This window comes from Leuresthes tenuis, unplaced genomic scaffold (assembly GCF_036924035.1).
Source record: "Leuresthes tenuis unplaced genomic scaffold, fLeuTen1.0.hap1 SCAF_20, whole genome shotgun sequence".
Taxonomy (NCBI): domain Eukaryota; kingdom Metazoa; phylum Chordata; class Actinopteri; order Atheriniformes; family Atherinopsidae; genus Leuresthes; species Leuresthes tenuis.
Window position 1 is genome coordinate 19139265 of NW_027325374.1, and position 27992 is coordinate 19167256.

Here is a 27992-nt window from a genome sequence, read left to right on the forward strand (position 1 = left end):
CTATTTAAATGTACTAATCTGTGTGACGGCTGTTTTATGCTGATAAGGTATAATTGAGCTCTATTCAGTTTATTTATATAGTGCTAATTGACAATGAAAGTTCTCTCAGGGTACTTTACAGAGAATCAAACAAGTGCAAATCAAGTCCAATTGAATATAGTCCAATTCAGTTATGTTATGAACCAAGTCGAATTCAAATCCACTTCAGTCCCATTGATGCCAATTCATTTCATTTCAGTGCCGTTCAGTGCAGTAGGATTTTTAAATTCAATACTAATTTGTAAAAACTAGCTTAGATAAGACGGAATTGAGTTGAATATTTACTTCAGTTCCGTCCCCCTGAATATGCATGGGATGATGTGCAACAATGGAGAGGAAAAACTCAATTTTAACTGAAGAAAACTTCCAGCAGAACCAGATTCAGGAAGGGCGGACGTTTGCCTCAAGAGGTTGAGGGATGAGAGGAAAAACGCAAAAGGACCAAGCCGGAGATACCTGCTACAAGAAAAAAAAAGAGGAACACAAAGTGAACAACACCAGTTCTTCACTGTTATCTATTTTTTTTGGGGGGGGGGGTTTCACCCTCTTGTCATGGCGGCAGAATTATAAAATGAATACCGTGTTTTGTCAAAAACTTTTGCTTTGCCAAGGGAAGCTTTATGTATGATTCTCAAGTACTGCTTATTTATTTATTTTAGTTACAATACTTTATATATCATAGTGTCGAACCTGACAGGGAAGGAGGGAGAGCAAAGAAAGGGAAACAAGACAGAGATAGAAAGAAATGATCAGAGAAGACAATGAAAGCAAGACAAAACCAGACAACGAGCTGCTATGTCTGCAGAAACCAAACAGAAAACAACCCACGGCCTCTGTGCGGAAACCAGGCAGAGAACCATCAGGAGCACCGGCAAGTAGACAAACAGAGAAGGAAAAAAACACAAGCAGCAACAACACCAGCAGCAAGTACATATAACATAACTGTGAATACGGATGGTTTGAAACCACAGGATGACATAGCAACTGTATGATAAGCATGTGACTGGGTGAATGAATGCGTGTGTGTGTGTGTGTGTGTGCATGAACATGCAAAATATATGGTACAGGTTTATGTAGATTTATATAAATCTAATACGGTAGCTATGGCAACTGAATACAGTAGGATGCTTGAATTTACTGCAGTTTGCAGTGGTTTCTCACAGTTTTAACTGTTCGGAGAATCTTTGGTTCAGATTGATGTGTTGGTGCTATCATCTGATTGGTGTTGTGGGTCTCTTGCTGTGACTCCACACAACAGTCGGTTGGTCCAGATTGAAACTATCAAAGTCAGTGAATTAATATGGGATGTTGCACACATATTCATAATATCTCTGGGATTTATTCAAAGGAACTATTTTTAAAGTTAATTTCTTGTTTATTAAGTTTTTGATTGTATAAATTTAGTCCAGATTTGGGACCATTTCATCTTGCCCCATTATCTGGTCATAATTACAGGTTATTCAATTTATGACTTAATGTCATGTTCTTTACAACTTCAGCTGTACTTGTCCTTATGGTACTAGTTACGAAATGTTAAGATTTTGGTGATCATAATCGAATTTTACACTTACTTTTCACCATCATGTTGGCATTGAATTATTAGAGGGCTGTTTATAACACACAGTAATGCCTCACATCTGACTTTCACATCTTTTAATACCCTTCAGATAAAATGCTAAATGCTTGCAAAGCATTACCTGACAGCCTGGAACAAAAGCAGCTTGTAGCTTCATCAGTTTTCCTTTTCTGTCTTTGTGTCTCCATGTCTTCTAATTGGCATTTTCTATCTGCTCCTTTTCTCTTTTTTTTTTTTTTCAAACCGACTGAAAACAGAGCTAGAGTGCTAGACTTGGAGAAAAACAGAGGCAGATGGACAGGCAGGCAGTAATACACTGAAAATGAGCACCTCTGTGACACTGCTGGAAAAAACTCTAATGACACACTGAGATGCTGGTTCATATTTTGTGCTTTTGTACTTCGGGCTCTAGGAACCAAATACTGTCTTCAGTTTTTGGTAATTTTTATGTGTTCAAGCAGTTATTTGACATTGGGATTATGGGTAATATGGAGAAAAAACGCTAGGTAATGGCTTTTAGTAAATGTCTCGACAGTTGAAAAGTGAACAGGAGACCCACTGCTAATAACACTTGTTCCCATGTATCATGGTACCTAACCACTTTGTCATCATGTTACTATCAATACACACTTTTTGAATTGAGTGCAGTTCGGTGAAGTACAAAAAAAAAACAGCCGACAACACAGCGAGCCCACACAAAAAGTTTGATTTAGGCCTAACAGCAACACATGCTCCTTTGTTCTCAGAAAGTTTGGTATGGAAGGTGTACTTATTTTAAACAAACCTTATTTACATAGAGCAAAATTACTCAACTGCAGCTGAATTGATAATGCCTCACTCGTATCCAAAACCAGGAAAATAAGGGCAGACTAAGTAACGACTGCCATCAGTTTGCAAACTCAGCAAAGCGTTGTTCAATTGAGCTGGAGAAAAGGAAAGTAAAAGTGAGCCGGAGGGTTGTCTCTGCAGTGAATACTCCACCACACACCTCTGAAGGGTTTAGGATACATGACTGAGAGGATATCCTTTGTACGAATCTGTGGCCTCTTTCACACATGCGTTGCACTTTATCAACACAAAAAACACTTTGTTAGCGCGCTGTTGTCCCTCCTTGTAATTCACACATGCCAAACAAGGGCGGATCAGCCCCGCATCACTGTGTCCTCTTATACATCGAGTGAGTGTCACAGAATAAGCTGAGATGACAGCACCACTGGTTAGAATGGCAGTGTCGGGTTTATGTGTGAAGGCGGGATCACTTTGCCTCTGTTACTACGGCACAGAGGTGGAACAGCGTTGGACTTCTACCCCCTGTTTTGCCTCTGTTCTTTCACACATGACACAATGTGGAACAGAGGCACATCAGTCCCAGCTTGAAAAGGTACAGCTTATGTGTTGTTTTCAGAGCTGTCAATTGACCATATTAAGATTTAAACATTCCTTCCTCATCGCTGTTGACAAATTTAGCATTGTTTTCTTAACAAGTTTTACAGAAGAATGCAACCTGAATTCAGAGCTTTAATTTTAACCAGCGCTTACTGCACGCTACATCCAACACACACATAGACAACCCTTATTCACACTCATGTTTGGACCAACTGAAGTATTTTTCTTTCAGCTTCTGAGACACTGAACATGGTGGGCAAAACAACATTTAGAAGAAATTATTCTGAACCCGCCTCCATCTACAAACTGATTATTAGGACCTAATTGTATCTGTGCTGTGAGTCTGCATTAGCATCAGTTGTGCCAATTCCTTCTCCCATTTTTTCCCCACTTTTTTGTATTTAGAAGCCTATTACTTAGGTAAATTCTCAACAGATCGATTTCACAAGTTTTATTCATCAAGACTAAAAATGCCATTTGCTTTGCTGGTGCAGTTATGTTTTCTAGGGATATTTAAGATTAATCTGCCTTCAGCTGTGTGCTCTCAGCTCTTGCCTTCCAGTAGAATCATATTTATGTGTTTGTCCACACTACTGGCTTGGACAGTAAGTGCAACACTGTCTCTGTTGATAATATGGAAGTCACACTTTCTTTTGTCCTGTAAAAAACCCATCTAGTAAAAATAAATGGAAAACCAGTCAAACTGGATACATTTCCCAAATTACTTGGCAACCCAACCCAAATCTTAACCAAAATGATAAACTGACAGACCATTTGCCTGGAAATAAATAAATAAACATCCAAATCTGGCCTCAGAATAGGAATTGATAGATATATTACATCCTCCACCTAAACTGAATATTCAGTTGGGTTGTTTTTAAAGAGACAACAGTGATTATAAAACAGAGTGAGGTTGTCATTTTAGTCCTAATTGGATCAATGGTCTCTGGTGAGAGATGTGCCGTCACACTTTGTTTCTGTGTCTCTACCGCTCACTGTGTTCATGATCACTTTTAACGAGAGAAGACATTTTGTCTCAACGGAGGCGTGGATGGCCTTATCATTGTGGCATAGTTAATTTTAGTTTTCTGTGTGTGTGTGTGTGCGTGCGTGCCTATTCACACACATGCATAATATTCACATCAGGGTCAAGCGGTTGCCTGGCAACAATGGCCAATGAACACATGAGAGTCTAGCTGTTTTTTTCTATCTGTGTGTGTGTGTATGTCGCTCACCATCACTCCATCTCTTTCTCCCTCGTACCACTCTCTTGTGTTTTCTTACTGTTGCCATCCCCAACATGCTGCTGTCTGTCACCCAAACCCTCTTGTGTTCCAGTTCTAAGTCAGTGGTTGTGACTGGTGTGAATTACAAGAAGTACGGCAACAAGGATATTCTGAGTGTCACTGCAAACGTAACAAATGTCTTGGGTCTCATATAGCTGCTGGAGCAAAGAACGCAGCACACAGACAAACTTGTCAAATGTGTAAGAAATCTGAAAAATATCAACAAGAAAATTCAATTCAAATAGTTATCTGGAAGAACTGACAAAGCTCTTAAGTCTGAAGATGTATGAAGACTTTCAAGCCTCTATTAGCCAATTTCTTGGTTTTCACATTCACCTGCTGTATGGCTGAGTCTTGCTTTTTAACGGGAGCAGCCAGCTTTTCTCTGCAAAGAAAGGACTGATGAACCAACCTTATTTGACATGCCTTGCACTGGGGGGGGGGGGGGGGGGGGGGGGGGGGGTAGAGGTTTTGTTGATGTTGAAAACTTCTCGTAGCGCTCTGTGTCGGGTGGTCATGGCCACAATATAAGAGGTATATTTGTAGGAAGTGACAATATCAAAGTGATGCACCATGTAAATACTGTAGCATTTGAAAAAGTCAGTAGCCATAATGAAATTGCAGTCCATGTCCACTCTGGACGAACTTTATATCCATGACTCAGTCTCACCCTTGGTCTTAACGTGGTGTCAATCGTTGGGATACAGTTAAAACATGGCCTCACATGTCTTTTTCTAAACAATTTTCCTTGATCTCAATGGATAGCACCATAACTGAGCATAGGACTGCCTCATCTTTCCTATTGTAAAGGCTGGTATAGTGCATCTTATGCTAAAGGAGGTAATGAAGGAAGCGAAACTCCTGGAGAATTAGGCTAGCTGTGATTGTAGCTACTCTAAGATTGTTCCAGGTCATTTCACTCACATCGGAATGTCCAAAGCACAAGTGACTGTTTGACTAGACCCTTTCGGTCTTAATACACTCTGGTCTTGGTCTTTACTTGATTTTGGTTTCAGAGATCATGACTAAACACTTTTTTAGACTGTTCACTACCTTCCAGAAATGCTGATACAGCTTTGTGTGGCTTTGACGATCAATCACATGACCAACAAACCCAGATAAATTATTGCATGTTTACATTCATTTGGACTCATACTTGTCTGAGAGGTGTTTACATGTTCCACCGTGTCTGTCCAGGCCGTTTGACCTGTAAGCAACAGAAAAAGCCGTACACGGCAGAGGTAACAACAAAGAAGAACCGCAAGGGCCGTCGTAAATCTTATTTGTCAAAAATAAATTAATTCAACAAGAAAAGTTCACCAAAAACTAAATGTACAGGGCTGTAAAGCTCCTGAGCAACTTTATAGGGGGTTTGGCTTTATTTAAGTACTCCTTAGCATTACTGTTTTTACAGATGGACGCAAAAAAAGAAACTTAGGTGCATTCACAATTTACCAATTTGAGTCTAATTGATCTCCACCTGCATTGTCAGGATGTTTTAGTTCGGTTTTGAAAAGCTTGACTTTGAGCAAATGTAATTGGACACGTTTTTTTTCCTGTCATTAAAACATGTTTGCTGTCCAGCGGTGTTTTCTGCTGCAAACTGGGAGCGTTTTTGTTGCTGTGTACTCCAGGTAGACATTGACTTCTTTAGTGTAGAAAACACTAACTGTCGCCAGGAGGTACTGTTTGAAAATCTGCACCGGTGTACCTTTTATTCCACAAATGTTCTGATACAATTCTACAATCCTAAACCTTCAGAAATGAATGAACCAAACCGTAGCCTAACCAAGCCACCCAAATCAGCAACATTCAAAAATGCCACCCGACCAGTCACCTAACAAAAAGGGAAAATTTGATGAACGCTCTAACCCTAGTCTAGAAGACCAAACCAAATGAGCAAAACACCCCCTGGAAACAAAACTGGAACTCCAGCACAACCACCAGACAAGCTCATAAATCCAACAGCAGTACAAAAACCCATTCCAACCCCAACTGAGGATGTACTTAATCACTATTAGTTACTTATATTTCCTGTATGCCAGTGAGCCGTCATACACAACACAAGCTACTGGAGCTGGAACGCCCAAATGGAATCCACCATAACTCATATTATAACCCCATATTCATATTCATATTCATATTTATATCCCACTCCAACAGGCGATCAAGCTTATGGAGAATCGGCCGAGTATTACATTCTCGGAACTCGCAATGTCCTTTTTTCCCCACTGGCTGCACTTGTTTTCTTTTAATTGCATTATTCTGACTTGATTCTGCTCATAGAGAGCTGTGATTTTGAAAAATGAGTTAACTGAATTAACTGCAAATGTCCTCTATAAGGTAATGAAATGTGCACACTAGCGGGGGAGCACTGAAAGTACTTTCTGCTCATTGCAGTAGTTGTAAAAAAAAAAAAAAAAAAAGCCAGGAGTTGGATCAGCGTGTTTACTTTGGACAGAAGACTGAGAAATTGGAACAAAAAAGACAACGAAAAAGCTTTAGCCGAAGACAGAAGATGACCCCTAAGTGTACAAAGGGCCCTTCAGAAACAGCAAGGGTCAGTCTTTGTCCAGCTGCTGTTCCCTTCAGCTGCTAGATGGAGGAGTGCTTTGTGCTCACACTTAGTAATTAGTGGATATTCATGCCCGGCTGAAATAATTTGTGGCCGCTGGTATATTGGCTGTTCCGTTCGGCAGTTTATCAGCTCAGTGAGGGACTTTGTCTCAGGCTGTTTCTCATTTCCACCCACCTCTCTTCAGCTCCTTCAGTATTTCTGTCCACACAGTCCCAAGGGAACATTCAAGCATCATATTTTCAGATTTGGGCCTATAGCTACTTGCCTGTGTGATCCAGGAATCAAATCCATATCCCTTTCTGATGCTAAATATTTTTTTTTTCCATTATCTCAATTTCCCGCTCTTTCTCCCATCACTTCTTACTCTAACCCTCTCCGCCCCCTAATTTCCTCTCTTTGTCACAGTTTATCATAATTTTCCTTTCACATAAATCCATTTTCTTCACACCTCCAACTCCTTAGTATACCTATTCTAAGAATTTCACGAATGTCTCCATTCTCATCTGTCTGAGCTGTCTTTATACGTGACTGACTAAATAATGCATTGCCGCCATTCATACAATGTAAAGCACCATTAGCTTCCCTACCGCCGATAATGTCAGCAATCAGTGTCTTTCTCCTGCCGACTAACAATAGAAAATGGAGGTTGTCAAAAATAAATCCTGCCGTGATTTATTTTACCCCATTTCCTCCCTCTTATCTCTCAATATTCTAGTCCACACAATGTTTGGTTCCCAGATTCTTTAGTTCTACTTTCATAACAAATAATGATAGCAGCTTCTTTGTGAAAAGAGAGTCAGAGCTGAGATTGAACATTGGGAACATTCCACTGCTTTGGACATTGTAGGTGAGAAAACTGGATGAGAAATGACCTTAAACATGGCTCCTGTGCCCCGAGCTGTTCAGTGGCCAGAAGTGGAACATTCTGATTACACTGGGCAGCTACCAGGGAGCTGCTGGCAGGTGGTTGGTGTTACTGGCTGAAGCTGGCGCCACCATTGCAGGTGAAAGAGAGCAAGTGTGCTCTCTCAGTTTGGCCAAGTTGAATAAGCTGCAGTGCCATTCATCAGGTATGACTAAACATCCAGATACTCTCTTTTAATCCATCTTATGATGTATGGACAAATGCGTTACGACTGTCATTTTTGTTTCCATGAGAAAAATCAGTAACATGACGACAGAATATCCAGCAGGGCTGCCCTCTGATTTGACCTGTATGTAGGTGTTTCACTGTGGATGGGCAGTGCTTCATCACACACACAGCACACAGTAGTCCGCAGGTAGTTTTTTGCCTTCGTGTATGAAAAATCTGGGAATTATGCTTTGTTCATGAACGCTGAATGAACTCCACCTCACGCGGAGGCCCATGAGATACCTTTGTTGGCTTTGAAACACTCAGCCACCTTAATTCGAAGGCTGCTTTGGCTCTGATCAGTTCCCACAGAAGCAGAGAAATAGCACATTGATTTCCTTATAAATCAGAGGTTCATCCCATAACTAATAAAACGCACCCTTGCTCACTTATGCATTTCTGGTCTGATATGTCATGCAGCTCCAGTTAATGAAATTTGACGGTCATCTTGTAAAACGTTGGCTCAGCTCTGTCTGTCATCTGGCTTCCACTGCAGCAGCCAGTCAGGATATATGGATACATGGATGGTGGTTAATGATTAGCACGAACACTGTATTCTTTCGGTTTTTGATAGAAAAACTAATTTCTGATGAAAGAAACATGAAGCCGTTGTGGCCATTAAAACATTGTAATGTTGCAAAATCTTGTTTTCAGCTACTTCAAACGACTGGACGTCTCTTGGCAGCAGATACTTTATAAGCATGGATCTGATTTTCTCCTAAAACTGCACAGACAACTATTGCAATCAGATTTGGCAGTCAGCTGATTAAGGCTTGTCAAACGTAGAAGAAGTAAAGCAGGATCAATGATAAGGATGGAGTTTGCTGGGCTTCATGACTGGGTTTTGGCTGCAAATTCCACACACAGAAAGGCCCCTGCCGGGAATCAAGCCAGGAACTTTGTTGCTGTGAGGCGACGGTGCTAACCACCACACCACAGTATCTATGATAGAATAAAACCCTACTAAAAGGTTTGTAGGGAAAAAAAGAGAGGGTCTGAATACTCTGAAGTGATTGTACTCCACAACAGTTGCCGTCAGGCAGACAAACGCCTACCTACGTGTATATCTGGACTTTTGTCGCTGGCCGCCTCTTAAATGCAGGTTACATATACTTGCTAACTCCAAGAGCTGCAAATTACTCCTCAGTTTTCACCTGCCTCTGCACAGTATAATGCAGTGAGGGTATCGGAGTTAATTGCTGGAAAAAGTGGCGAAACTGAACTCAAGTGGTCAAGTTGAAGTACGTGAAAGCAAAACCCTGACTTAAAGAACCCAATCAAGCTCTGAATATCTCAGCGGCAAAGTTGGCTGATAAGTCTCCGTCTGCCATCATAATGACCTCTTTGATGTGTGTCCTATTTGGTCATTTAAGTGCAGTTCTAAAAATAATCTTCTTTTGGCTGAGTTTTGAATGCGCTTGATCAGGTAACAACGGACATAAGCGAGCAGACAAATTGGATTAAGAAAGGCAGCGAGGTATGCCCCATAATGAAAGTGGACGCTGCAGTAATGCACTAACGTGAGGTCTGTGAAAAGTCAGGTAGCTGTGGAAAAAAAAAAGAAAAATGGTACGAACTGATCCTCTCTGTGTTTGATGTTAAAGTCACCGCAGCCTGTGTGAGTGGCTGGCACATTAGTGCAGGGCACATTTGTGGGATTTTGGTCATAAATCACTCGGTGTCGCACTGTTTGTTGTTAATTAGGAGAATGACGTTGCAGAAGGCTGCTCGGGCTGCTGTTGCTAATGGCGACTCGGGTGATGACGGGTGACAGGTGGGAATCGCCGCTGTGCCAGAGATGGGTGCAAGGTCTGGTGTGTTAGTGCGAGGGAGCACGTACACACTGAGGGGTTGCAGATGACCTAGAAAATGACAGCCTGCTCTCTAAATGTATTTATTCCTTTGAAAACATGTTGATCCTAACTGATCAAATCAGCAACAAACACATCAGAGTTTGAAGGGTGTAAATTCGGTTTTAATTGGTGATTCCAAGTTGGTTTGAAATATGGTGCAAAGTTTAGAAGTGCATAAAATGCTTAATGTTAAACCCGCTAATCTGCTGAGTCCTCTGTATTGGGCACTGAGCTTCTCTACATATCTCCTCATTCCTGTCAGCAGTCACCGCAAAAGGATTTCTAGTCCACTCCTCTTAACCACAGTGCTTTTTCAAATCAATACTCACAGAACTGCATTTGCATATCACTAAAATTAACCCTGTTGATAAGCCGCAAGTCGGAATTTGACACGATGTCCTCGTTCTGAAAGTTCTCCGACGACAGGGAACTGTCAAAGTCATCATTGTCCAGATTACTACCCCACAATGGCAGCTTTCTGATCCGTGCTTCCGTTTTGTCAGTCAAGTGCTGATGAACGATGCACTTTCATTCCGGAGTCCTTTTATTCAGATTGTTAAATCTGCAGGAGGGCAAACTATCACTCTCCAGACACAAAACATGTTTTGTTTTCCCCATAATGCCGAGTGTCATTTCCTCTTGGAGTGTGAAAAGACGACTGAGAACTTTTTCTCCTGGAAAACAAAGCAGCTGGTGGTGTGTGTGGCCCCACGCCGCTTCATGTGTGAGTCAAGCTACTGACTCGTCTCTCTTTTTATTTTTTATTGAAGTTTTACTCTCCTAAATCAAATATGACAATAGAAATTCATGTCTTGCTAGAAAAACAAAAAGTCGCTTAAGAAGTTAAGTTGGCAGTGAGTTATCTATGCGGAACCGATGCAGCGAGTGGCTCCTTGTTCCTTAAACAGGCATGTGACAGCACACATCTTGTGGTTGTTAGAAAGATGTTGCTCTGTTTCAGAGGGGTTTCGATTTTTGGTCTTAATGGAGCAAACGAAACAAACTAAGAATATTGCTGAAACTGCTAAAACTGGGTTAAGAAACCAAGTCCGACGTGTTATTCAAATCCTATTTGAGGAACAAATGTGCTTGCAAGGAAATCTTGATCAAAGAGCAAAAAAAGAAAAAATGTAAAACGAAGGAATATTCATCACTGAAGGTAACAGAATTTTTACAGGTGCAATGCACATAGAACTCAAGGTATTGGGACTAAAAGGCTGTGTAGCCTTTAGAGAGCCACTTGGGAGAAAAAAGGCTATTGTTTTCTTGTGCGTATGAAGATTGGACTTTGGAGCGTTGGCTAAAGGTCATGTGTTCCCTAGGAGCTCAGATTTAGCCTGTTCTACAGTAACTGGCACATCAGGGGAAGAAGAGTGTGACCCTCAACTAAACCTAAACCACTTATCTTATCTTGTGGCTGAATGATTAATTACCTCGAGGTTTTATTCATTCAGATGTTATGCAAATAGTGTATATTTCGAAACTTTTGGACCCGGCCTCATTTCACCTTAGCCAGTAAGATTGTTTGTGCCACCTTTTTACTTGTTTTGGTTATGCTCATGAACGTGAGAACAGTGTGAACTGACACTGAAGATGCACCGATTGTGATACTGATAATTTACCGTTATCGATCGTCCTTGCCGTTTTTTTGCTTCCTCTGATATCAACGAAACTGTAGAATATGCCTTAGAAAGAAAGAACAAAACAATTTCATTACGCCATCTTTGAATGAGCACACATTCTTTCATAAAAATGTATTCACAAAGCTTTTATTAAAACTTTTCACAGGAAAAATTCTTTGTGTGAAATAATTATCTACTCAGTTATTTTAGTACGACCGACCCGACAAAATGTTCTCGTGAAAAACAAATTGCCTGCTATGCAATTAGGTTGCGACCTGTTGGGTATGTGCTGAAGTTAATCCAGGCGGTTTCTGGTCAAAGTCGACGTTTTATGGGTTTTTATTGCTGATAGGCCGATTGGAGTCAACAAGGTGATCATCGACCAATATATCTGTGCATTGCTACTAGACACTCATTGTTCCAGCCTGAAAACAAAGGACTTAGCTCAATTGTTTTGTCCACGCGTGGTGTTTCTGCTCTAGTCAAGTTTTTTTTGTCACTGTTGGAATCTGGAATATCAGAGCCCCAGAGAGTGACACTAGATCCTTCTGCTTTTAAGGCTTTGTAGAGTACTTTCCACCTAATGGATGGTGAGCCACTGCTTGTATGGAATCTAATCGGATTGCCTTCATTCCTTCATACCCACCAGCTTCAGACTGAGCAAGCGGTTGAGCTGGAGAGACTGGAGACATTTAGAGACACGAGTCTTATAAAGACTGTACAACAGTGTGTTTTATTCTAGTTACTCACCTTCTTGGCTCCTGGCATTACTAAAGTCCTTTGAATCTGGCTAGTTATAGTTTGTACTTCCAATAGGTAGCTCATCATCTTAAATTCTCAATCGAAGCTGTATAAAATAACTGAGTAAAGTGCTCCTAGAGCAGTGGATGAAGTGCTGCCGCCTTCATGTCTTGTACCTGCCGTACAAACCTGTGGTGGCAGTGTTATCCTCTGGGGTTGCTTCAGTTGGTCGGGTCTAGGTTCAGTCACAGTTTGTGCAGGTGACACCCCCTTTCCTTCAGTTAGGCACTTGCTTGTTGCCTGAAAAAACACTGATGGTAAGTAGTAAAAACAATGTTTTTGCATGTGTCAAAATAGAAATAAGTAGAATGAGAACACAAGGCATGCACACATAATTTGTAGCCTGATTGTGGCATAATGAGACACATCTTTCAGGCAGCTGGGTTGTTGAAATTACAGAGTCAAACATGCAAGGGATTTAAGCAATCAGGGGTTTTTCTCACAAAGCTGCACAAAGTCATCCAAAATGTTTGAATTGACTTTTATGTACTTTTTTTTAACTTGCATTCCTTTATCTTCTATTCGCTCTCCCTTGGCCGTAGGATGTGTTTTCAGTTTATATAGTTTTATTTCCTCATATGTGCCAGTTATTCCTCCTTATCGCTGCTTACCTTCCAGTCAGACACTGACTGCAGGACCATATCGATGACGAAGTGCAGAAATGATCCGAACAAGGTGCATAATCTCTGTTGATCTAACTTTGTATTCTACTGGGGTACAAGCAAGGCCCCTGAAACGTTTTGTTTAACCGTCTCATCTGTACCTCTGATAGAACAATTCTAAACCCGCAGTGACTAAAATGTATCTTTATGTCCTCGCTCAGAAATGTGTCCATTTGAAAGAGCCGTCACACGTGCAGTTCATTCAGGATCACCAGTAAACCCAGCGTGTTTTGAACTATTGGAAGCATCAGTTCCCAACAGCATTTACCTTTATTACTGAAACTTACAGGGTACTTTTCTAAAAATTAAACCCTTCTTTCTTTAAATCGGTTGCCTGAAGTGGGTAATCTGTGTCATTTTATTGGACCTGTAACTCTGATAGAGATTAGGAATAACAGCGTTCGATTGCACTTTTGTTGGAACCACAACTGTTGTTCACGAAGGCAGTGCTGCCAAGCACTCAGGCAGAGCTGTGTAGGTGACACAGGAGGAGGATGATTACTCACTCATGTGCACTGGACTGAGAAAAAGGATGATTTAGGGTCAGAAGGCCAATGCAAGAGAGAGGCGTGAGTTGGACTCAAGTTTTAGAAGTGGGAAACAATCAGAATGGACAGTCGGTAGAGGTTGCTGACACGTATCAGATTATATGGCTGCAGAGTAGAGGGCTGCATTAGGGTTGGGTCCCGCCGGGTCCCAACTCAAATCTCGCAGGAGCGGGCGTTATGAACTTTGCTGCGGGCGGCTAAAAAAAACCACTGCGGGATTGGGATGCAGTGTTGCCAGGTCACGTATACGATAATTATCGTATTTGTACGATAATTTTGCCGTGTGTACGATGTACGATCAATAATCCCAAAAAAGGCCACATATGATAATTTGACCATTCTGTGAATGTGTGGTTGTAATCGGTTGTAATAAGCCTGTCGCAACTGTCTGTCGGATTTTTTTGTGAACCCTGAAGGCATTTCCATTTCCATGTGACGAGTTTCAAGCCAATCGTGCTTTTCTATGTGAGCTACGAGTGACGTGCATGCGTTTGCCTCAGAAGTTCCTAACAGTAGGTGGCCTCCAGGCCTCATGATTTGGCTCATTAGTTCCCACTCGTCATTGTTTACGGAGGACATTTAGCCTAAAGCAATTGCTGATGCAAAGCCGTGAGTGCCTGTTAGACGCTATTCAACACTAGAGGGACTATAGCGCATTAATAGACCTGTTATTTTAGTTATGACAGGTGTATGATAATTTCCCTCAAAAGGTGATCATTGTATGTCTCTGGTACAATAATACTAAATTTCCCACCTGGCAACACTGTCGGGATGTATCCTAGCGACAGGATGTCAATAAATGATGTGGAAAGGAAGCTCAAAGAAGGTCTTTACAGCACAAAGACAAAGCAAGGCAAGTCTGACATTTGGAGAAGTTTTCCAATTGTCCATGAATCTCTTCATTAATAGTCTATAATTACGTGTTTTCTCCTGCGGGATGGGAGAAGACACAAAATCAATGCATTTCTTTTATTGTGCGGGCATAAATTCTCAAAGTTTTGCGGGTGCAGGCAGGAGTGGACAAACACATTGCGAGAGCGGGCGGGAATGATCAGAAATTTAGTGGGAGCGGGATGAAGAAAACAGTCCCGCAGGGCTCTACTGCAGAGTTTGGGTAACAAAATGGTTTTAATTCATTTCAAGTCAAACACAAGTAAGAACTATCACACAAATTCAGAAGAAAAGTGAATGTGAAGTTCTGCTATGAAAGACTATGTGTGTCAGTGAGTTTTTCAAGGTCAGAGTGACTACTCAATGCTACGGAGTGCTAATCATCTTAGTGAAGTGTTTCAATCCTGCTGTCAATCAGAGTAACTGGTCTCCCAACTTGAAGGAGACTGGAAAATATGCTCTAATCAGATATGTGTGTGTACAGCAGGGCGTACCACACCGTGTTTTTGAGGCAACCCAAGGCAGCTGCCCCTCACGGGAAAACCAAAAGTGTAAGTCACCATTTGGGAGGCAGAGTTTGGATGCATGGGGATTCTTTAATTTTTTTCTTCCTCTTCCTCTGTCTAATTTTACGTCACATTGATATACCAACAGAAGTAGTCAGTACTGCCTGGATCAAGGAAATTAATCAAGCCATTCTTCATGAGAAGCACCTGCAAAAACACACAATCTGGAAAACAGAGCTCCGTGGCAAGTGTTAGCGGCGAGGTTGCCATAACGACGCACAACTGTGTATGCTACTTGAACACCAGAGAGCAGCACAAGCCACCGACTTGAAGTCGTCTTTTGCAAGTGTTCGATGCAAAGCTGGACAAAAATCCATGCTATACTGACCAGGGATGTGAAGGCGGTCAGCCAGCATCTGGAGGCTAAGTGCTTTTATCTGCAAAATGACAACAGGTGGCTGTAGTCTAAACTGTCCCATTTTGAGGGATGGAGCAGGAGACAGAATGTTAGCAGAGTCTGTCTGAGAATGTGCGCCCTACCATCTTCTTTGTATTTGTATTTCAGATAAACATTTATAAGATATTATGGTTAAACTGCTTTTTAACCAAGCCCACCACTCTTAGCAAACCTGCAAGTTATATCAAAGAATTCCTGAAGATTTATGTCTTCCTGATCATAGGCAGTTCTTGTATCCTGTTACAAGAATAGTAACAATAGTCGGTTGTCAGTTGTATAGATTCTTTTCAGTAAATGCTTCATCAAATTGAAATATTTTTGAATAACAGCAGATATATCCAATAAAACAATCTACGAGGCCCTGAAAGCATCTTGAAGAGTTTCGAGCAGTCAGCTGCCAGGTTGGAGAGCAAACCAGCTTACTGTCGGAGTCCGAACTATTATTTTAGATCCAAAGGCAGTCAGTGAGAGGTTTAGAGATTTCCATTCATATTGATGTTCCCCAGATTGTAAGACAGACCGAAACATTAGGGCAAATTTCTTTAATAAGTTTGACATAAAGTTCATCCTTGTATGACCTTAAGGCTCCCATTACTCAGGAGGAAATCTCTGCAACAATATCATCAGTGCAGTCTCCGACTCCCGACTCGCATCAGTTTGTTTGAAGACTGTTTTTGCTGAACTGATTCCTTTTTTATTGTCAAGTGTTTTCAGACTCTTAACTGATGTGCACTCCCTGCCTCATTTAATGAGGCCGGTTGTTAAAAGAAAACCCACCCAAGATCCCCCGGACTGTGCTTCTTATTATTACTTATTATAGATGTGAAAATCCTTCCTAAAGTCCTGATCCACCGAATGGAAAACACTATCCCCTCTGTTTTATCCATTGATCAAAGTGGATTTATTAAGAAAAAACAAAAACGCCATTAATTTTACAATATCCTTAGGTTATTTGACATTTTTGTACACCCCAAAATATGGGGAATCTGAACACCTTATCTCTTTGGAGTCTTAATAGGCATTATAGCGAGTGAGTTACTTTTTTAGAACCCTTAAAAAGAAATTTGTTTTTCGTCCTATCTTTTCCTTTTGCATTAAACTGTTGTATAAGACTTTGTGAAGATAATTGGCACAGTGTACCATTTTATCCTCTCCCAAAATCATCATGGGGTTAAAGTGAATGGGATAATGGGGAAATAAAGAACCGCTAACTCTATCCACAGGACCTGGCTGAGAAAAGAGTTGGTTTCCATCGTTGTATGGATTTAAAAAATGACATTAGAGAAACTGCCCGGATGTCATGTTAGATGTCGTTGTTTGGTGCTTTTGACGATTCTTTACCGTTGGAACTTTAATTCCAAAATGAATGTGAAGATGCAGATCAGAAGGAAAAGGAGAAAATATTGTATGCGGCTAAAATAGGAACCTGCCAGAAAATAAATTGCCATTTTGTCTTGGTAATTACAAAGACTCCAGTGTAAGCAATTTCTATAGAAAACATCAATGGAGTCGTCTTTTAAAAGCCCTCCAGACTGAGCAGAGGAGGATCTAAACAAACAAAAGGAATTTCAATGAAAAGCAACTCTGCAGTAAAATACTGTACTGAAGTGTGCAGTGCGTCATACTTTCTAACCTCTTCAAGCTGCCTGACCTTGTGTTTTGCTCACACAATGAAGGGCCATTAAAATACATCACAGATAACTCCACTTCTGCTTGCTCTTCTGACTGAAAAAATTCTCAGCTCTGGTGTTGGCCACCTAATAGCTTTTAGTGACCCGTATTCACCCTTCCCAGCTTTACATTTAACCTCTATGAATACAAACAATGCGTGATTATCACTTTGCAAGAATCAAAGTATATTTCTCAGACAAACACTGCTGAAAGGTAGTGTGGGTCAAATTAACCATGAAAGATGCCGAAGCAGGCGGCCATTTCCCTTCATTTGATTTAGAAAATTAAAGTTGAAATTCAGCCACCCTAAGTTAAAAAAAAAACCTGGTTTATCAACAACAATAGGTTGTTTTTATTATTCAAAAGCTTTTTTTAAACAGTCAATGGAAAAATTTGAATATTTTTAATATCTGTATATTCAGGAACATTGAGTTGCAGCTTCAACAAAAAAAAATGAAGAAGAGTTTATTCTAAGGTGAGCAGATTTCTGAAATGAATATCGGGGACATTTTCATTGCAGTGGTGAAAAATCATCAACTATTATGAAATAAAAAAACAGGGACAAGTACTTTTTCATGTATCTTAACCAGCTTTTATGACACAAAAGGTGGAAATTTAAAAAAAATGAGTGACATTACAGTTATCTCCTCATTCATCCACCTCCACCTCAGGAGCCTGGGTAGAATAAGAGCAGAGGAGAACATGAGAAAAACATGTCATCACCTGGTAATCTCATACTAATGTTAACGTTACAGCTTCACATGCCATGTGACCATGTGCTCTGCTTGGGCCACAGCAAGCAGTCTGAGGGGGTTTTACTGTGAGAATCAGGCAGAGTGGCTACCTGGAAAGGAAGCCAAGGACTTTCAGGGTAAAAAACAATTTCCTCAACGGATGAATGACTTCAGTTGGGCAGGTCCCCATCAACCTGATACTGGAGGTTGTTACATCAACCCCAATTTCAAGCATAACAGATCAGCTTCATGGTGTAACACCCACAGTTTCAGGCAGCCTTAAACAAAGTAACATAGTTATGTTATGACATTTAATCAGTTGATAGTCACTTCAGATAACCATATATGTAGAAAGAATAAGATATTAGCACCCTATAGCTTTCCCTAAAGAAAGTATGAACCTGCTACATAAAGAACTGTTTAAGTCCCAAACAGCTTGATTAAACAGTTTCAAAGAATCCTTCTGGATACACTATGGGAGCTAGGGGGGTTCACTTGGCCAAGTATAGATGGAATCAAAGAAAACTAACTTCTTCTTCTTGTCAGTAGAAAATGGATTTGCACTTTCCCCAATAGACTATACTCATAGAAATACAAAGTCAGAAACCATTAGAAACAAGAACTATACTTGAAGGAAAATCTCTTTGCAACAAAGCCAACAAAAAATGAAATAAAAAGACTAAACACAACAATGATTCTGATTCCACTAACACGTATTACTTATTTGTCAAAGAATAAGACGTCTTATTTCTTTGTGTTGTAGAGCTCAGTTACTGTCATAAAGCTTCTGAAATCCAATAAGTTAGGCAGCAAGTGAGTCCACAGTTCACCTCTCAGCTGGCCTGATCTCTGCTGCATGTATTAATCCTCTCTGTCCCCACAGACATGTCTGTCTTTACTGAACCTCTCCAGTTCAATTATTTTTAATCACTATGCAACGTTTCTAACGCATGTCGATGGCAGATGAGAAACCGGCACTCCAAGCTCTAAAAACCTTTTGGTCTGTAGTCGGAACACTAGTGACATTCCTGTGTTTCTTAAAAGGTTACTGGTCGTTAGAGAGAGTCTTCTGCGAGAAACATCTTGTAAAATGAAAAATCTGAAATTGGGCATGTGCTTTTTCAACACAAAGCTGCTTCAAAAGGAGAAAAGAAGAAGAGGAAAGAAAAGGGAAACAATCAATTTACATTTGTCCGCTGGGTACAAAATGGACTTGAACAATAGACAGATTCATTAGAAAAAATAAATAATTGCTGTCTGCTGTTGTGTAAAAGCTTTCAGAATGTTAGCAGAGGGGGTCTTTGCTTCAAGTCATGTAGCACCTCTCAGATGCAGTTTGGATGACTACAATCTTTTTTTCTTTTCTTTTCTTTTTAAAAAAAAATTTAATTTCAAAGTTACTTCCGGCTCACCTTTGAGGCCACGAACATGCAGATTTCTCGGAGAAGCTTTACACAGAAGACAATAATTATGTTACGCCCATAGCTCACCAGGAGCTGTTCAGGCTGCAGCCCATCTCAAACCCTAGAAAGAATCGGCAATGAGGTAGAGAGGAACTGAAGGAATACATATTTTGAGATATAGATATTTTCCGTCATTAAAACAAATATATGCATGTACAGTCAAAGCTGCAATTGCATGGACCCATATGTACCTAGAGGGCTTTAGAAATTCCTTTTATGTGGGCTGTATCATAACCTGATATTTTCTTGTCAGCAGCTTTGTATTTTCACCAATGTAATGATAAAATTGCCTCTTGAAAAATTAATCAGTTAATCTCAGTTAATTATATGCTGTCTGTCAAGTTTCTACAATCCTTCTGATAGTTATTTTTAGGTTAATTCGTGTGGTGGGTTCCCCCCGATATAATACATCCCTGACAGCTATGACGGCTTTTCCTAGTGAGTACAATGTCCATAAACCGATATTTTACTCGCAATGAAACACAGAAAACATGTTAAATGTTCAAATGTTAAAGTCAAACATTTTACCAATTTTTGCCCATCTTGAATTGGATGGTCGCAAAACATCTTAAAGAAATGAGACTGAAGCAACAATTGGAGGAACATGTTGCAACTAATTAGGCTAATTGGCACCAGGACAGTAACAGGATTGGCTATAAAAAGAGTACATTAGAGAGGCTGTAAAGCTGAGCAGTGCAAAAAACCGAATCTAAAAATGGTGGCGTAATTGTAAGTTTATATTTTTTACTGCATACATTGTGAATATCTTACCATCTAAAGTGCACAATATCATCAAACGTTTCAAAGTTTCCCCTCTGTGTCTGTGAACACGGCTCACTGTGCCATCCACAAATGCAGCTTAAGGCTGGGCCGTGTAAAGAAGAAGCCACGTGTGAACATGACCCAGAAAGGCAGCCGTCTTCTCTGGACCAAAGCTTATTTAAAAATGGACTGAAGCAAAGTGGGAAAACTAGTTCTCTGGTCAGACAAAGCAAATGTTGAAATAGCTTTTTGAAGTCACGGAATACCACGTTCTCTAGAGTAAAAAGAGGGGCCATCGAGCTTGCTATCAGCGCTCAGTTGAAAAGCCTGCATGTCTGGTGACACCGTGGTGCATTAGTGCCTATGAAACTGGCAGCTTGCTCATCTGGAAAGGCACCATCAATGCTGAAAGGTATGGTCAGGTTGAAGAGCAACATATGCTCCCATCCAGACAATGTCTTTTTCAGGAAGGGCCTTTCATACTATTCTGAACCACATGCTGCATCGACCACTGTAGCATGGCTCTGCAGTAGAAGAGTCTGCCTGCCATCCAGACCTTTCACCTACAGAAAACATTTGGACATTTCTTGAAACCCAAATTGCACCAAAGAAGACCCAGGACTGCTGGGCTGCTTGAATCCTATACCAGATAAGAATGGGACAACATTCATCTCAAAAAAGGTCCAGCAGCTGCTCTCTTTAGTTCAGACATTTATAAACTGTTGCTAATGTCTCTTAAAACATTTGATATGTTTTCTATTGTGAAAAAGCCATTGGTTAATGAAATTTACAGATCATTTAATTCTGTTTTGGGCTGCATGGTGGTGTGGTGGAACTTCCTTTAGGACACTCCTGCTAACTATAGCTGCCTCAGCTTGGACTTTGCACGATTGTTCCCACAGATCAAATTTATACTCTGAGCTATGCTAGCAACATGGCTGAAGACGTGGCGGAATAGTTCCATTACTATACAATAAATATCCATGAAATTTTGTTCAGATACTGAATCTCCAAAGGACTAATAGTTGTGTTTCTACCTCATGACATCTCATCTGTGTCAACATGAGGTTGCATTTGGTTTATGATGAAATATCTTCAGCATCTTCAAACCGCTATGAGTGAAATACATCTGCAGGATTGCATTCAGCATTCAGCAAATGGCTGGTCGTTGTGAGTTTGGAGAACTCAGAGAACTGTGTCTGCGCGGATAAAATGAACACCATGGCAAAGTTTGTTTTCTTGAATGTCTAGCTGTTCTTTAACCACTCTTTCATCTTCCAATCTATTTCCAATCTATCTATGCAAATGGCAAATTATGATCTGGCAGACTCTTGTTCGAACTAAATGGCTCTTGCTGTGCTTTGGCTGTAGAGCTTGACTGTTGTGGTAACATTTTGCAATAAAAGTGCCTTGAAGAATAGAAGAATCCTCAAGATAGAAGTTCTTGCTGTGGTTTCTCCTATATACAGTAGGACAACATATACTAAAGTACTGCTTCAAGGCACTCACTGCCCTGATGAAAAGTTCATTCTCATTCAACCTCTGAGGTTTGCCACCATTTTCTGCAAGTCTATTTCTAGCCCCTGAGGGAAATAGTATCCACGTTACATCGATCCCCAGCCTCAGAGGATGGACTCTATTTTTAGGGCACAGTTCCAGCAACGCTGTAAAATCCTGTTAGTGTGTCCCAGTCACTTTCTGTCTGACCAGTTTATTAATTTCAGTGAGTTCAAGGCATGGCTTGGGAAAAGATGGTGCCTAAAGGGGACATATTGGAAAAAAAAGAAAACTTTCTCTGAGCTTCAGAGCACATATTTGGGTGTCTGAAGTCACTAACAACAAGAGAATCTCTGAAAAAGCAGCAACCTGGCACTTTTTTGTGCCCCTTGGGTTTGAAAGTGTCTCATTCAGTGACCTGTTCTGACATCTAGTGAAAACTTACATCCATTGTGTAAATTCACCCCCCCTCTCTCTATCTCTGCTTTACCTCAACCTTTGAGTCCAATTCTCATTTTCTTGCTAGTATTCAGCCTGCTCAAACTATTTGTCCAACCTCCAAATACAGGCTTGTTTGGAAGTTGATCAGGAACACACTCGTACATGTTGCAGGAGTTCTTCAACAGATTTTGAATACTTTTTATTTACATGGTCAATAAATAAAAACTAGCCAGGAATTCCATGTATTGTATTTACCAGGAATTCCATATATTCCACATTATACAGACTTGTTTTGCTGCTTGCTTGGCCTTGACCTCCATACAAAAAAGATTTTTTTCTCTCATCAACATAATTTCTTTCCTGGTCAGATAAAGGTTTTAAAAATATATAAGTTTACAACCTCATTGTGGCAACAAATTGCGGCTGTGCAGCATGGCGTTATGAATTGCAACCTTTCTTAATGCAATTAACGCAGATCAATACGATTTGCCACCACCTTCATTTGTTACTCAAGCATGTAAGACGTTTGAAACGGGAAAACGATGCCATCAAACTTGGGATTAAAGCTCGTTTGAAGAGCAGATATAAAGATATAAAATATATAAACAGATGATACTAATGAAAAAATGACAAGCAATAAAACTCAGATGGGTTGGTCTTCATGTCATTTTCATTCCGACCACTGGGTGTCGCTGTGTGTATAAGTTACTGTTTGTGACGTGTCAGGGTTTTTTTTTTTTTGCTCTTTATGACAAGCATTGCTTCATCTGCTTATTGGACAAACTGCCCCTGCTTGAGATAAACGTGTCGTCATAAAAGTATTGAAATTACAATGTCGCCGCCGCCGTCTGACTCTCCGCCTACGTTAATCACCAAGTTCTAAACAACACAATGTAGAAAACAGAGGATAGAAATCATGCCCAACGGCCCCTCTGCAATCATTAGCAGCGAGAAAGAGACGGCGATGTGCTCACAGGGTATGTACACACAACCATTTGTTAAGGTTTAATGGTTTGGGGAGTTCAATTGGAGAGAAATTAACTGTTTTTTGTTTTCTTCCTTTAAAAGCACCCACTGACTGAGGGTGTAACCCGAGCACCCAGAGCAAAAACTCCACATCTTTTGACCTTTACAAGCCAGATAATTCCTGTTTACTGCTGCCTACGTGGCAAAACTGAGACACTTGAAATGCTCTAATAGAGGTCAATTGCCTGTGTTCGAGAATGTTTCTGAGAGAGACAAATGGAGGGATGGGAGGAGGAGTGAGAGGTAGAGGACAGTAGGGAGGATGAACAGGTTGTACCGGGATGAGAAAGGGGTTCTTATTATGGTTAAAGCCAGGAAAATAAACGTTTAATGCACAGTAACTTGTTTCAAATGATTCCCAATGCTTTGCATATAATCTGAACGAGTCACAGACATGTCAAAAGAGCAGTTTGAGAGATTGTGTACTTTTCTGAAGTAACAAAAACTTGCTCATTTTGAATCTGATGGCAGCATCACATTTCAGAAAACTTGGCACCGTCTCTGCCGCATCACGTTTTCTCATAACACGACATACACGGCTCGGAGCAAGTGAGCTGCAGAGACTCGCTGGTGGAGTTTTGAAAGGTAAACATCATTAGCCTGGTCTCTGTCTTCACATGATGTAGAAAAAGTGAATGGAAATGGTAAAAATCAGAAAAGCTTCAACTAATCCACAAAAGTTTCTGCACTTGCGTGAGGTTTGGGAATTTCCCTCTGATTAAAATGAATAACCAGTTGAAATGGGGCATTTTAAACTGGTTATTCCCAGAGGTTGAAATAGTTCCCAAAGGAGACCTCTTTTTACCTCTTGTGGATGTCCACCGCAGTTATTGTTCCTTTTTTTTTTCTCTTAAACTTTTGTTTCCAGTTTGGACAATTACTTATTTTCCTGAAATTAAAACTACTTACAGTATATTGTCCACACCACCACCCTCTGGCAGTGATGCACAGCCTGGTTTATTTACTTCAAACAAGTACCAAGATAAAGGATTAGGCACTCAGCAGTTCAGGGCTTACTTTGTCATAGCTTTTGTTTCATAATGGGCTAAATCTGGGGGTGGACTCGAGTTTAGCAGGCCAGTTTAGCACCTTAAGCGATTTGCTATGGAGACATATTGTTATATTCGAATGTTTTCATCATCAAAAACAAATCATCTGTCCTCAAATGATGTTCCAAAATCTGTATTTATTATTCAGCATCAAAGGTGCTATATCAAGACGATTCCCAAAAAAATGTACATGTTGTGATGCTTATCTCGTTTTATATAACTGCTGAATGAACGTCAGTAATGTCTGAAAACCCCAAAACTAAAGCAGAGTCCACACAGCCAAACTTCCAGACCACTACAAATATAGTATAATGTGTCAATAAGTCTGTTTTCTGAATCGTTGACATTGATTGCAATTAAAGTTAAAACAATAGCTTTTCCTCATGCGATTTAAAAGTTGGTTCCTGGAAGTGAATTTTTGAGAGTTGGAAGGATGTGGTGCCTTCAACTAACTTTCTTTCCTCTTCTGTTTAATGAGAGATAACAGCTGCTCATAGCGCCTCCAGTCATAGTAACAAACAGTTCAAAGAGCGCACCCTAACGTAGGCACACAGAAATCAAGTCAGGAGCTTAAAGTAAACTTCCATCACACTTACTTCTAATGACAGAAAAGCAGATGGCGACACACAAGATAAATTGATGTGGAGAAAGCAAAGCGACCGGGTCAACGGAACGATGACAGTGGGGAAAGAGCAAGCCCAAGAAACACAGGAAACATTCCCATACCGACTGACGAGAGACGGCACGAGTCTGTAAATACACTCACGACTAATTACCCAGGTGGAACCACTGAGAGCCACTCAGAGATTCACAGGGCTGGAAAAGCAAATGAAGAAAGGAAGCCAAACTACTAAAAAGATACTCAAGGAAAGTGAAAGAAAAAAAGACAGAACAGTGCAACAGAACAGAGTTATTATTGATGCTTTTTCCTTTTTTTTTAAATTCTCTCCATCAGGCCAGTACCTGTACCCTCAGAGAGCTTTTCTGAATGAATCTTTCAGCCATCTTTGCAACTCGATGCCTTTAGTATCTACAGTTCTGTACCAAATCATGACAACAGCCACCTGTTGACATCGCCTTGATGAAATAACCCTTTAATCTCGCCATAAATTGGCCCTGTCACAACAACACATCTTTTTTTGGGTGCGTAACCTTTGATAACCTAAGTGGCGTCGAAGTTTTTCCTCTTTTACTGGGTATGTTTCATGCTCAGCCAATATGATATTCACACTAATATTGCAATAGCCTAATTATTATGATTTTGAGTGTTTCTGTAGGAAGCGTCTTTTAAAACATTTGTTCTGATGCAGTCAGGGATCCTCTTTGACGCACTTGCATCCAACTGATTAAGTGTACTCTGCATATTAATAAAGCTCTAATTCATTTAATCTGTGACTACTGTCTACTTGGAGAAAGCCGTGAAAGTTGACTTACACTTTTCCCCTTGAGCCGCAGTGCCTACTAAGGGTTTGGAAATTGTCAGAACAAAACGTAATTATGCGTCTAAAAGCAAAAAGAAAAAAAAAAGAGGGAGAGAGAAAATGTTAATGCCTTTCCTGAATGGTCAGGGTCAAACCCTGCTGTCAGAGGCTTTTTCCATAGTGAAAGGTTAGTCACGCTGAGTCATTCCCTGCACGGCGGTGACTGCGGTCCATGCTGCTGCAAGCTGAGGCGGTAGGATGATGAAACAAATGAGAACAAGTTAGATAGAGGATGAATATTGACTGAGTGGAGTTGAAACCCTTTCTGGTTGCACACCTCCACACACCTGGCCAACTGCCGCATAGAATTAGCATATTGTTTGAGGGACTTAAAAGAACAAAATATGGAGGTCAAATGCGGGGTTAAATGGAGTGAGCACTGGACTTTTACAACATAAAAGGAATCTTAATGTTGTTATATATGTTAGAGTGTTCCTGCTGAATGTGTAAAAGCAGCTGATTGTGAACTCCGTTAGTTTAAAAGAGACATATTTTGTTCTTTTTTCACAGGTCGACCTGATTTCTGGAGGTCTGAATGAAATGTCAATGACACATTCTGGTCAAAATAACAGAGAGAGACAGTACAGCGGCCCCTTTTTTTCCAATTACTTACACCTCGATTCGAGTGGATAATTCTAGGTTTTGGAGTGATCCACTCCACTGTATTGCACCCCTCTTTTCCTCAGGGTCTGCCTCTCTTGAGATCTGTAGTACTTAATAACCCTGAGAGCATGTGATTACAGTATGAGAGATAATACAGTAAATAGCCCAGGAGCTGAGACCACACACCAAACTGATGTGTAAATAATAAAACTTACAGTTCTCTTCTCAAGTACTTACATTACACTCATCCGCAGTCGGAGCAGCAACGACCACCAATCCCTCTTCTAGAGATAAACTTGCCATGAGTCATGTGTTGAACCGGTTGTTAACACACGTACCGCAGAACATAACAGCAGCTGGTTGGTTGATGATATCATTATTAACTCATTTATTTCTTCAGTTAGATGAAATATATAACTAATCTTAATGGTTCACTGACATATTTTCAGATCTAGGCACAGAAAATCACCAAGCACAGAATTTTCCCAAAAAGTCTTTTATATAGATATTTTCAGGACACACTGCTGCTGTCAAAAGGGAATTTTTGTTTGGCTTTTGTAAAGCAGCGATTGAGTCTGCTGCAGTGGTCTTTGCACAACTGAATTGTGATGTAAACACTGCTGGTATGTATGGATTTGGCTCACTGCAGTGAGCTGAGACTGTTCTCCTCTCAAAAGAGAGGTCATGCTGCTAAAAAGGTCTATAAATACGTTGGAATAGCATGCGACCTCCGGTGGGTGTGACAGCAACTGAATATGAACTGTGAAATGCTTTTTTTTTCTTTTCACAGGCTTTTGAAACTACAATCATTTTAGAATAAATTAAATAATAATATAAATGGCTTACTAAATAAACTGATATGCCAAAGAAAAAGAAAAATGTTATGAAACTACTATTGAAATTTGGCAAAAAAAAAATCCTTTATGCAGTAATTATACTAACAAAAACATAACTACACCGTCTAACTTGTCTGTTTTACTGTACATTTTGGAAGATCTGCAATAACTGTACCCTCTGGGGTTCCTCTGGGGTTAGGTTTAGGGTTAATTAAGAGATGCATGACTGGCTAAAACGACGCCAAAGCCTCAGGCCTATGATTCAACTGTTTTAAGAAGGAACACTTAATAGCAAAGTGCTGAAATCTTTTTACATCTTGGCTTAACTGTATGTAGGTGTATGCGTCAAACAGGTTTTTCCTTAAAGCATTTTTTGTTCGTAAAGAAAGGTGAAAAAAGAGCCTTTGACAGACAAGTCCAAACTCTGATTACTGTCCCATGCTCGCTTGCGTGATTTTTTTATTTTGGGAGGTGATAAACATTGTTGGTGGCAGCTTGCAGTGTGCAAGTTTCCAGGCATTCAGGCCTTGTTCAGGGAAGCTTCAGTTAGAGCAGAGCTTTCAGACTCAAGAAAAGCCTGAGTCTGTGGATGTTGTAGAACGTTGGTAACAGTTTTAATCACTATCCTCTTTTTTTTTTTCTTTTTAAAAACACAGATAAACTCGAGAACGGTGATGTCTACCAGAGAAGGAGAGGACCTCATTCGGGCCATTTAGATGGACAGGAAACGTGCAACAAACAGCAGGAGGGGGCTGGGCAGACGGGTAGCAGCTGGCGGCGAATTCTTCTCCTCATCCTTGCCATCACCATCCATAACATTCCAGGTGAGAACAGGCTAAGAGACATGAAAGTTAGCAAAGGAAGGCAATTCGAATTCCCAAATTACGACACAAACTGTGCCTCTGCTGTTCAGAGAGAAGCAGTGATATTTGTATTTAATTGTTTAGGGTCACAAATGTAACGGTGGTTATTCTTTCTTTTGGTATGAGTCTGTCAGTGGCCCATCAGAAATATGTGAATGAACAAGTTGAGTTCTGATGTTGCTAAAAAGCTTCACAAGAAAGCATAGATTAGCTTCTTCTGTCTTCTTCA

The 27992-nt window shown here is 40.4% G+C and overlaps 1 protein-coding gene across 1 annotated transcript in view; it reads left to right on the forward strand.

The window, feature by feature from the left end:
* Window positions 1-27992, forward strand: part of LOC140278227 (zinc transporter ZIP11-like) — a 139957-nt gene that overhangs the window by 98125 nt on the left and 13840 nt on the right. The window contains exon 6 of the mRNA XM_072373181.1: window positions 27557-27724. Within this exon, the coding sequence (XP_072229282.1) occupies window positions 27557-27724 (168 nt within the window). The remainder of the gene's footprint in view (window positions 1-27556; window positions 27725-27992) is intronic.